This window comes from Copadichromis virginalis, linkage group LG13 (genome assembly GCF_057382275.1).
Source record: "Copadichromis virginalis isolate Kocher_CV1m ecotype Utaka linkage group LG13, C_Virginalis_male_GT1.1, whole genome shotgun sequence".
NCBI classification, from domain to species: domain Eukaryota; kingdom Metazoa; phylum Chordata; class Actinopteri; order Cichliformes; family Cichlidae; genus Copadichromis; species Copadichromis virginalis.
This window is the reverse complement of record NC_140630.1, coordinates 30,955,998-30,968,275: the sequence shown is the minus strand read 5'-3', so window position 1 is coordinate 30,968,275 and position 12,278 is coordinate 30,955,998. Positions and strand designations below refer to the sequence as shown.

General features: G+C 40.9%; 1 protein-coding gene across 1 annotated transcript; it reads left to right on the top strand.

Annotated features, from left to right (window-relative positions):
- Positions 1 to 481: 481 nt before the first annotated feature.
- LOC146695958 (uncharacterized) lies at positions 482 to 2,754 on the top strand. The gene is made up of 3 exons (XM_085478457.1): positions 482 to 1,283; positions 1,397 to 1,565; positions 2,077 to 2,754. The coding sequence occupies exons 1-3, from the start codon at positions 593 to 595 to the stop codon at positions 2,174 to 2,176; spliced, it is 960 nt and encodes a 319-aa protein (XP_085334583.1). The 5' UTR covers positions 482 to 592; the 3' UTR covers positions 2,177 to 2,754.
- The last annotated feature ends 9,524 nt before the right edge of the window (positions 2,755 to 12,278 follow it).

Below are 12,278 nucleotides of genomic sequence, written 5' to 3'. Positions count from 1 at the left end.
AATAAGAAATTATTATTTAACGACTAAGTAATGCTTCTGTCATAATGCTTGTATTCTTTATGTTTCTTTTAATTGCAATGTGATACTTAGACTAGAATACTTTTTTGGGTTAGGTCAGCAATGTCTCATTATTAAAGGCTAAACAAACTTACAGTGCCTCCCATAGAATCTCTATGGTGCCTCATCTCCACAGAGCTGTAAGCTACTTCAGGCCACTCACGTTGCACTGAGCGCGCCTAATTTTGAATGTGCATCTGAAGCTCGTCTCTGATTGGATAATGACGTGAGGGCGGGAGGAGAAGAGCGCCTAGTTCACGACTATAGCTAACGAGCCAGCACGAGAGAGAAGACGGGAGAAGAAAACATCGAACTTTCAGCAACTACGTTGTTAGGACAAATTACAAACATACGATTTCAAGTGTTTTTTGAGGATCTGTGTTTGTTCGTCAGAAAGTCTGCACGGTAAGTTCAATATCTTGGCGACGTTTTTTCGAGATAAAAGCACCAGTTGATATTTAGACCAAGGCTCATAACCTAGCGCTAGCATGCTAGTTCAGCTGAAAAGCACAGGCAAACTTTAGAAATACTAAAAATGATCATCTGCGTCTTTTGTAAAAAGGTATTGGTCACATTAAGAGGCTATGTACTACATTGCAGAGTGCATAAGAATGAGCCTTGTTGTATTTTTAAATGTGTTGGCGCCAATTGCAGCCAAACATTCACCACGTACTCTGCTTTCAAGGGGCATTTTTATCGTGTGCACAATGCACCTGCACTTCAAGCTACTCCTAAAGCTCTTGTTGCAGATTTAAAATGTGCAGTTTCATTATGTGCCCGCCATTTTCAAACAGTGAAAGAGCTAGTGTCTCACTTAAATGATCATATTGCAGGGGGCAGGTCTGTGTCATGTCCAGTAAGTGGTTGTAAGCATATGTTTACAAAAAAGTCATCATTTACTTCTCACATGTGTAAGAAGCATAAAGCTTGTTCCCCAGATGGTATTGATGACATGTACAAGGAATCTCGTCCTCAGCCCCCAAATGACAGTACAGAATATTCAGAAAACACACATGAAACCATGGCATCTGCTAGTTCAGCCAGTGATATGCCAGAGAAGGATAGTCATTCTTATCTCAGAAACATGTGTCTCTTTTACCTTAAACAGCTACTCAGCTACTTTGAAGAGAAGGAGGAGTCCATGCTTCTCTGTGTTGAAGATACATGTCTGGCAGATGAGGTACAACTGGAGCAAGTGCCTCTGACACCCACTATTATCATGTGTGGTAAGTCTGTTTCATAGCTCTCTCTCTCTCTTTTTTTTTTAAGTGCATTTTTTATAGAATGTCATGTGACTGCCGTGTTTATTGATATAACCTGTTAAATAATTTCTTCACAGGACAGTCCTGCTATTCCTCAAGAAGATACATGCTGAGTGTTGATCGGCACCTCGTCAGCACAAACATATCCTCCTTCATTTCTGCACTGTGCCTCATGTTCGGGAGCTACTACAATTTCAACATCCATTATCCATCTGAGCTGGCTTCCACTTTAGAGTTTCTTCAGAGGTGAACAAATATGGCTTTGTTATTTCTTATAACTGAGACTCTGGGATCTGGAGTCTGGCTTTGATGTGGTTCGAGTCCAGGTCTGGCTCTGAGTCTCGGTCGGCTTTGGAGCCGGTTTCAGTTGTTTTTTCTGTTTTTTGTTGTTGTTTTTTTTGTTTGTTTGGTTTTTTTAAATACATTAACAGTCTGAATCTGGGTCCAAGCCTGGCCGAGACTCAGGGCTAGACCAAGCGTCAACTGACGTCTGACTACCTATAACCTTTGCTTTGGATTTTAACAATGCTAAAGTGTGACATATCACTGCAGAAGACACTCGTGAAGGGTGCCAATACTTTTGACCATGCATTGTTCACTTCCCCACAGCATTTTGGTTATACTTTGTCTTGAACGTGGTCATGGCCATGACTGTATATATATGTATATACTTAATTTTTACTTACTTTGTATGTGTATTTTAACTGATCAATTATAAAAATGCTTAATAAACTTTTATATGATTGTTATTCTACAGGTGTTTCTTCTCCATAAACCCAGAAAAAGGAACCAAAGTAGAGAACAAAAACTCAAAGCGTCGTCTCAGTGTGAACCCTCGAGTCCTCATCCTGATTTAGGATCTCGCCGACCACGAGTGGCGCTAAGCCTAAATCTTGACTCTCTGTGGACTGTTAGTTTTACTTTGTTAATTTTGTTCCACAATGTGTACTGGAACCTTTTACTGGTCGAATGCATGAAGCCAATTCATGAAGATGTTCTTTCTTTGTAGGAATGTTCTTTATTTACATAAGAAAAGAAAAAAAACAACATGCTGCTACTGCAGTGTTTCTAGACCACATGTGTAGGTTTGTTTCACCACGTGGTTTTGCTGATGTTTTCTGACCAGGGCCATGGTTGTGGTGACAGCAGGGTGCGTGTTGCGTTGCACGGTGATTATGATCATTTTTGGCACAATATGTGTTTTTTGTTTTAAAGTCTTAACAGGTTATTTAACTTTTTCTGGTGGAGGGTCTAACAAATGCTTGTTTCATGAACATGGTTCTTGCTTTGCAGGAATGTTCCACAGCTTTTATAGCCTATATTTTGATTGAATTGTGTAGTTGCTGTGTGCCTTGCATATTGTGTTAGTTGGAAAAATGGATCCATTTGCTGTCATTTTGCTAATGTGGCTGCAAAATAAATTTCCCAAAAGTGATATTTTCCTCTCTTGTGTTTTCTCATGTGTATTTTTGCATGTTTGGGTGTAGGCGTAGCAGTAAGAAATTTGCTGGGTTATGGTTAAAATTTTACATTAAAACATATAATATTCAGCATAGATTTTATGTATAATTTACAGAGCAGCTCCATTTAATATGCACAGTTTCACCGTAGTTCTACCATTTTAAATTAGTTCTTTGTACGATATTTCCCTGTTAATTTTGCAGTTTATGGATCCACAAAAAGCATTTATTACTTGTAAAAGATACAGGAAATAGTGTATTTATATATCACATCTATGTGTGAAATTAACTTTTTTCCTGTAGATTTAACAGTTTTAATCTGAGATTCATTCACTGTAAATCAATTTACAAGTTGCATCTGTAAAGCGTTTTTACAGGAAGTCCCTGGTAACCCCAGCTGCCAGGGTTTTCCTGTAAAAACAGCACGTTTTTTTTTTTACAGTGTAGTAACCACAAGGAGGCTTTTGGTGCAGCACCCTCATTGCATTAGATTTTACTCTCTGATGTATCCATTGGAGTTTAAATGAAATCGGCATCTTTACAAAGCTTGTCAGCAGATGTAAGCAAGAAAAGCTCTAAAATCTGGTATATGCTGCACTGACACTAAGCTTCATGACACACTGTGGACCAGCCAGCACCAGCATATGACATGAAATCTCAAGTCATCACAATCAAATTTTAAACAATTACCTGGATTCTGTGCTCCTCTGATTTGGAGTCTAAGAAGTGGATTTGCAAATTACATGTCACAAATTTATTTGATCTAAAACAAAAAAAAAAACGTGCTGTTCTTTATCTCCTTAACTCGGGTAAGAAGTTCCTGATAATGTCTCTGGTTGAGAAAAGGCTTAAAATTACAAATGCATCCTGAAAACGAATAAATTCAGAGTTATAACCCATAATGATCACTCATAATGATCAATGAAAACTGGAAATATTTTGGGTGAAATGTATATCAAAATACAAATATAAATAATATATAAATGGATATAAAAATAATTATACAGGGAGTGCAGAATTATTAGGCAAGTTGTATTTTTGAGGAATAATTTTATTATTGAACAACAACCATGTTCTCAATGAACCCAAAAAACTCATTAATATCAAAGCTGAATGTTTTTGGAAGTAGTTTTTAGTTTGTTTTTAGTTTTAGCTATTTTAGGGGGATATCTGTGTGTGCAGGTGACTATTACTGTGCATAATTATTAGGCAACTTAACAAAAAACAAATATATACCCATTTCAATTACTTATTTTTACCAGTGAAACCAATATAACATCTCCACATTCACAAATATACATTTCTGACATTCAAAAACAAAACAAAAACAAATCAGCGACCAATATAGCCACCTTTCTTTGCAAGGACACTCAAAAGCCTGCCATCCATGGATTCTGTCAGTGTTTTGATCTGTTCACCATCAACATTGCGTGCAGCAGCAACCACAGCCTCCCAGACACTGTTCAGAGAGGTGTACTGTTTTCCCTCCTTGTAAATCTCACATTTGATGATGGACCACAGGTTCTCAATGGGGTTCAGATCAGGTGAACAAGGAGGCCATGTCATTAGTTTTTCTTCTTTTATACCCTTTCTTGCCAGCCACGCTGTGGAGTACTTGGACGCGTGTGATGGAGCATTGTCCTGCATGAAAATCATGTTTTTCTTGAAGGATGCAGACTTCTTCCTGTACCACTGCTTGAAGAAGGTGTCTTCCAGAAACTGGCAGTAGGACTGGGAGTTGAGCTTGACTCCATCCTCAACCCGAAAAGGCCCCACAAGCTCATCTTTGATGATACCAGCCCAAACCAGTACTCCACCTCCACCTTGCTGGTGTCTGAGTCGGACTGGAGCTCTCTGCCCTTTACCAATCCAGCCACGGGCCCATCCATCTGGCCCATCAAGACTCACTCTCATTTCATCAGTCCATAAAACCTTAGAAAAACCAGTCTTGAGATATTTCTTGGCCCAGTCTTGACGTTTCAGCTTGTGTGTCTTGTTCAGTGGTGGTCGTCTTTCAGCCTTTCTTACCTTGGCCATGTCTCTGAGTATTGCACACCTTGTGCTTTTGGGCACTCCAGTGATGTTGCAGCTCTGAAATATGGCCAAACTGGTGGCAAGTGGCATCTTGGCAGCTGCACGCTTGACTTTTCTCAGTTCACGGGCAGTTATTTTGCGCCTTGGTTTTTCCACACGCTTCTTGCGACCCTGTTGACTATTTTGAATGAAACGCTTGATTGTTCGATGATCACGCTTCAGAAGCTTTGCGATTTTGAGACTGCTGCATCCCTCTGCAAGATATCTCACTATTTTTGACTTTTCTGAGCCTGTCAAGTCCTTCTTTTGACCCATTTTGCCAAAGGAAAGGACGTTGCCTAATAATTATGCACACCTGATATAGGGTGTTGATGTCATTAGACCACACCCCTTCTCATTACAGAGATGCACGTCACCTAATATGCTTAATTGGTAGTAGGCTTTCGAGCCTATACAGCTTGGAGTAAGACAACATGCATGAAGAGGATGATGTGGACAAAATACTCATTTGCCTAATAATTCTGCACTCCCTGTATGTAATCGTTACAAGAATTTATTGAGAAAAAGCAAAATACATTGGAGCAGGAAAGGGTTGAAAAGAAGAGAAAGGTGGTTATGCTTTTGCCAGGAAAAAATGTTGTGGAAGTAAATCAGAAGAACTCTTTATTAACCCATCATAGCATTTTTTTTCTGTAACTGTGGCCAAGAAAGGCAGATTTATTTATGTGGCCCATTTCCAACACAGATGAGTAATATTATAAGTAATATTCAAAAATAAATGAACAGAAAAAGACTAAAATCTGCCCAGAATGAATATGCTGTGGAAAAACTCCTCCCCAGGTTGGTCCAACCTACACTCCAAGCCTACTCAAGCAGTAATAGCATGACCTTGGTACGGTGAGGGAATCCAGTGTCTCTGTTATTCTGTTCTATTTTGCTGGCGTGTTTTGGTTCCGGGTGTCCCCTTAGGAGGAAAGTAAGTCAGGGACCACCTTCATCCACTCGTTAACACAACTATTTAAACAGCCAAGCACATGCAAACAACTGATTGTGTTATGTTCTCTCTTATAACTTAACTTGTAAAGTAACAACACCTTTTGGTTGTTAGTAACTTACTTTATTAACCATGTTGTGGAAAAGGCACAGGCATATCAATGCGCACATACGCCACACTTGGTGTTCTCTACTTTACACAGAAAGTAGTACCACAAAAATATAAACTGATTTTACTAAATACATACAGTGGGGCAAAAAATATTTAGTCAGCCACTGATTGTGCAAGTTCCTCCACTTAAAATGATGACAGAGGTCAGTAATTTGCACCAGAGGTACACTTCAACTGTGAGAGACAGAATGTGAAAAAAAAATCCATGAATTCACATGGTAGGATTTGTAAAGAATTTATTCGTAAATCAGGGTGGAAAATAAGTATTTGGTCACCTCAAACAAGGAAAATCTCTGGCTCTCACAGACCTGTAACGTCTTCTGTAAGAAGCTTTTCTGTCCCCCACTCGTTACCTGTATGAATGGCACCTGTTTGAACTCATCATCTGTATAAAAGACACCTGTCCACAGTCTCAAACAGTCAGACTCCAAACTCCGCCATGGCCAAGACCAAAGAGCTTTCGAAGGACACCAGGAAAAGTATTGTAGACCTGCACCAGACTGGGAAGAGTGAATCTACAATAGGCAAGCAGCTTGGTGTGAAAAAATCAACTGTGGGAGCAATCATCAGAAAATGGAAGACATACAAGACCACTGATAATCTCCCTCGATCTGGGGCTCCACGCAAGATCTCATCCCGTGGGGTCAAAATGATCATGAGAACGGTGAGCAAAGATCCCAGAACCACACGGGGGGACCTGGTGAATGACCTGTAGAGAGCTGGGACCAAAGTAACAAAGGTCACCATCAGTAACACACTACAACGGCAGGGAATCAAATCCCGCAGTGCCAGACGTGTTCCGCTGCTGAAGCCAGTGCATGTCCAGGCCCGTCTGAAGTTTGCCAGAGAGCACATGGATGATACAGCAGAGGATTGGGAGAATGTCATGTGGTCAGATGAAACCAAAGTAGAACTTTTTGGTATAAACTCAACTCGGCGTGTTTTGAGGAAGAAGAATACTGAGTTGTATCCCAAGAACACCATACCTACTGTGAAGCATGGGGGTGGAAACATCATGCTATGGGGCTGTTTTTCTGCCAAGGGGACAGGACGACTGATCCGTGTTAAGGACAGAATGAATGGGGCCATGTATCGTGAGATTTTGAGCCAAAACCTCCTTCCATCAGTGAGAACTTTGAAGATGAAACGAGGCTGGGTCTTCCAACATGACAATGATCCAAAACACACCGCCCGGGCAACAAAGGAGTGGCTCCGTAAGAAGCATTTGAAAGTCCTGGAGTGGCCTAGCCAGTCTCCAGACCTCAACCCCATAGAAAATCTGTGGCGGGAGTTGAAAGTCCGTGTTGCTCGGCGACAGCCCCAAAACATCACTGCTCTCGAGAAGATCTGCATGGAGGAATGGGCCAAAATACCAGCTACTGTGTGTGCAAACCTGGTAAAGACCTATGGTAAACGTTTGACCTCTGTTATTGCCAACAAAGGTTATGTTACAAAGTATTGAGTTGTATTTTTGTTATTGACCAAATACTTATTTTCCACCCTGATTTACGAATAAATTCTTTACAAATCCTACCATGTGGATTCATGGATTTTTTTTCACATTCTGTCTCTCACAGTTGAAGTGTACCTCTGGTGCAAATTACTGACCTCTGTCATCATTTTAGGTGGGGGAACTTGCACAATCGGTGGCTGACTAAATACTTTTTTGCCCCACTGTAACAGATTTCTTTAAAGAATGGTCAAAAATACCTGCTAAAGTACAACCTGAGCTTCAGAATGAGCGGTAGTTCTCTCTTTGATTTCTCCAGTGCCTTCAACACTATTCTTCCCTCGGTTCTAAAGGACAAGCTGGAGAACTCTGGAGTGGACCATCACCTCACTACCTGGATCCTGGACTACCTCACCGACCGACCACAGTATGTGAGGACTCAGGGCTGTGTGTCGGACAGGGTCGTCTGCAGTACGGGGGCCCCACAGGGAACGGTTCTGGCTCCGTTCCTCTTCACCATCTACACTGCAGACTTCTCCCACAATTCCACCCAGTGCTTCCTGCAGAAGTTCTCTGATGACTCTGCAATAGTCGGCCTCATCACTGATGGGGACGACAAGGAGTACAGAGGTCTGACCCAAGACTTTGTGGACTGGTGCCAGCTGAACTACCTCCAGATCAACGCCAGTAAAACCAAGGAACTGGTGGTAGACTTCCGCAGGCACAAGCATTCTCCACTGCAACCACTGAACATCCAAGGTATGGACATTGAGGCTGTGGACAGCTACAGGTACCTTGGTGTTCATCTGAACAATAGACTGGACTGGACTCATAACTCAGACGCCCTCTACAGGAAAGGGCAGAGCAGGCTGTACCTGCTGCGGAGACTCAGGTCGTTTGGGGTGGAGGGCCCACTCCTGAAGAAATTCTATGACTCTGTTGTGGCTTCTGCTATCTTTTATGGTGTGGTCTGCTGGGGCGGCAGCATCTCTGCTGGGGACAGGAAGAGACTGAACAGGGTGATCCGAAGGGCCAGCTCTGTTCTAGGATGCCCTCTGGACCCAGTGGAGGTGGTGAGTGACAGGAGAACGGCGGCTAAGCTGTCATCCCTGATGGACAACATCTCCCACCCCATGCAGCAGACTGTGACAGCACTGAGCAGCTCCTTCAGTGGGAGACTGCGGCACCCACGGTGTGGGACGGAGAGATTTCGCAGGTCTTTCCTCCCCACTGCTGTCAGACTCCATAATAAAGACTTTAACTGATCAAGCACACACATCCATACATATGCAATAATACTAAGTGCAATAATCCTTTCTGTCATCGTTGTATTTTTACTCAGTTGTATATAGTATTTGTATTTGTATTCTATTTTTATCTTATTGTATATTTATTTTATTTTATTCTACTGTATATAGTATTTTATTTTATTCTATTCTGTACAGTTGTGTACTGTATTTATTCTTATTGTATTCTAATTTTTGCCTCATAACTTTTGCACTGTCCACTCCTGCTGTGACAAAACAAATTTCCCACGTGTGGGACTAATAAAGGTTATCTTATCTTATCTTATCTTAACTGAAAATGCTTTGCTGATCTCAGAGTTCAGAAGAGAATGACAAGACTACTTCAAGCTGATAGGAAGGCATTAGTAACTCAAAGGTATGCAGAAGAACAGCTCTGAATGCACAACACAGGCAACCTTGAAGCAGATGAGCTACAGCAGAAGACGACCTAACCAGACACGACTCCTGGCAGCGGGAAACTGAGGCTACAATTTGCACCAAAGTTAGAAAGTAGAAGACGATGAAAACCAGTGGAGATTTCTTCTGCCACATTTGAACGGTAGCGTCAGAATTTGGTGAATCCAGCATTGTACCACGGGGGACCTTATCATTGTCTCAGTGTACTGATCTTCTGATCAAGCACATCCCTTTCGTTACAATGATGCACTTCAGCTCTTCCTACAAACCCAAATTCACTCCCTGTGTAGTTCAACTCATGCTAAGATGAAACAGCCATTGGTCAGCAAGGTCTAGGAATAAATTCATAAACGCTTTCCTTGGTGAACCTGAGGAAGGATCATCCCATCAACAGTTACTTTTGTTTCCCTGCAAGCGAGATTTTCTCTCACTTGTTCTCTTGTTGGTGGTCAGCGGGCACTGGCTCTCTATTGTCCTCCCCCTGAGTATCACATAAATCTTCGAAGGCACACAAGCCTACTGTGACCTAGGCCTCTTCACCTAGATGCCTAATGAGACAGGCACCCCGGTGTGGGCCGAACTCAACACCATCAACCTCACTTGTATTTTCCCATTTATTTATTTCTTTATCATTTGAATCATGTTCAATATTTAAGAATATCCTTGTACAAAAATTAATGCATCATGTTTTTTTAGGTCAGTTAAAAACCATACTAAATATTCAAGCATAAAAAACTGAAATTCATAATACTGCTGAAAGAACATTCTTCCAGAGACTTGCATGAAGATCTGGTCATAAATAGTAGCCCAACCGTAGTAAGAGACTGTATGGACTTTAGTTCGTCACCCTCACTTTTGATTGTTGGTAGGAAGGATTAGGGACAGCACATGTCTAGAAAAATAATGAAATGACTTTTAGTTTGGGTTATAGATATTTACAATGATTATTAAAAGTGCTATTATTGCTATAAAAAACATTGACAGTAACATTATTATTAATTGTAATACTAACAAAAGTGGTAAGACTGATTGTAAATGTAATGATGTGGGGATAGCAGACACCAAATCTTAGCAGTCAGTGGAGACAAAGCTGAATAAAACATTTCTGTCTGACAGTGTAATGAACACAGTGGCTTGTGGGGACTGTAAAAAAAAGTTCTATTTTCATTTTCAACCTCCATCAAATTCTCATCATAATTATGTCAATATCCCTCCAAATGCAAACACTTCCAATCCTGACAGAAAGTAATATGGTGAAAGGCCATTAAAAATGAACCCCCCCCCCCCCCCCAACACACACACACGCATATGCACAGCAATCACCTCCTAACTTGCCCCCGCCCTCCACCCAATAAAACTTTTGGCAGGCCTGAGCTGTTGTAATTGGCAGCCAGCTTGCCGTGCCGATAGACTCCCCTCAGTCCTACGGGTCAAGAGTAATTTACTGAGCTGCTAAACGCCACTAGTTTCTCTCCCTTTCTCTCTTTCTACCCAGTCCAATCTCCCTTACCCTCAGCCCCCCCCCCCCCCCCCCCTCATCCCAGCATCCATATTGGAATTCCCATCCAGGCTGTATTACAAGCCGAGATGATGGCTTAATCCCTTGTTAATTAGGGACAACATCTCCAGCAGCTGAGGCTAAAGCGGAGAGTGGCAGAGGCTCCAGAGACATGAGGGCTCTGGCCGAGCTTGTGGCCCAGTCAGGAAAACCTGGCTCATGCTCAGAGAGCTGGCGAGGGACGGGGGTTAGGAGAAGGGGGGGGCTTGGATGTTACGCTGGATGAGGATTGAAAAGGGCTCCTGTCTAATCCTCACTGATGGCTCTTCTAGGCTAATGGAGTCTGGACAACTGGCCAACCGGATGCTGCTGCTGGCGCTGCGCTTGCCCACTCCACTCCACTTCAGTGGGTCAGGTGCATTGTGGTTTCACTGAGAATCTAGTTAGAAGGCTCCATTATTCATTTGGCTGATGAGCACCAAACAAAATGCCTTTTTCTTGGGATTTGTTTGGCCATACTCAGATTGCCAGGTTTTCCAGTTTTTTTTTTTGTGTGTGTGTGTTTTTGTGTGCACCTTCCCTTGTGGCCACTTGAGATTGCTCCAAAAGTGAGTCAGCCCCCTTAAACAACCATATTAAATTGAAAAACTTAACTTATTTTTAGCCTGGTACAAAAAAAATGTCCCAGGTCGTTGTTTCCACCTTCATTACAATAGTGTGATGGCTGGGTTGGGTAAGGTTGTGATTGTTTTGATTGACATGTATGTTAGGTAGATAGGTCTCACAAGTAGATTTAGCCATATTTGGGCCATTTTGGGCCAATTTAATTGAAATATCAAAAAAATTATTTGATCTATCTATGCCTGTGCGTGTGCTAACTTAGCTTGCTAACCAATATTGACTCAGCTAATAACTTACCTGTAATCCAAATATAGTAACTTCTGACTCCAAACCTACCTTGTGCTAAAGTTTAAAGTTAGGAACATGGTCTGCTATCTGTTCTTATCTATATTACAACCAGAGTTACAAAACTGGACCTAATTACTGTGTTTGAGCTGTTGGTGTCTTTTGGAGGCCTTGTTTTTTTTTTTTTTTTTTTAGTTATTTGACTGAAAATATGTCTTGCTAGGTGTGAGAACCAGAGATGCACTGTAAACCCGAACAAGTTGACTGAACTTAAAACTTTTGTGGAAACTGATTACCTCAAAAGATTTAAGTACAAAAACTCATATCTTCTAAGTATGGGGTACTCAAAATTTGTATTTATTGTTAACCTAAAAATTTTAAATTATATTTTATATTTTATTAATTGAGCTTTACTCAAAGACTGTATACTTTAATTTCAATATTTTTGTGTTTCTTGTAGTTTATTATTTTGATGCAACACAATGCAATTATATTACAACCTAAACTCAAATTATCTGATTATTAATTAAAAGATATTTATGTTGTGAGTGTAGACTACTAAAAAAAAAAAAAGTACGGAAATTCAGTTACTTTACATTTTGTTTATTTAACATTTTTTCATGAAAATTTAAAAACATCACAAATGTTTTTATAAAACAACTAACATGGACATCGGCACCATAAAGTGAGCATTATAAATTCTGTGTAGAACATTTATCTTTTTATAAACTCACAAAGGGCGA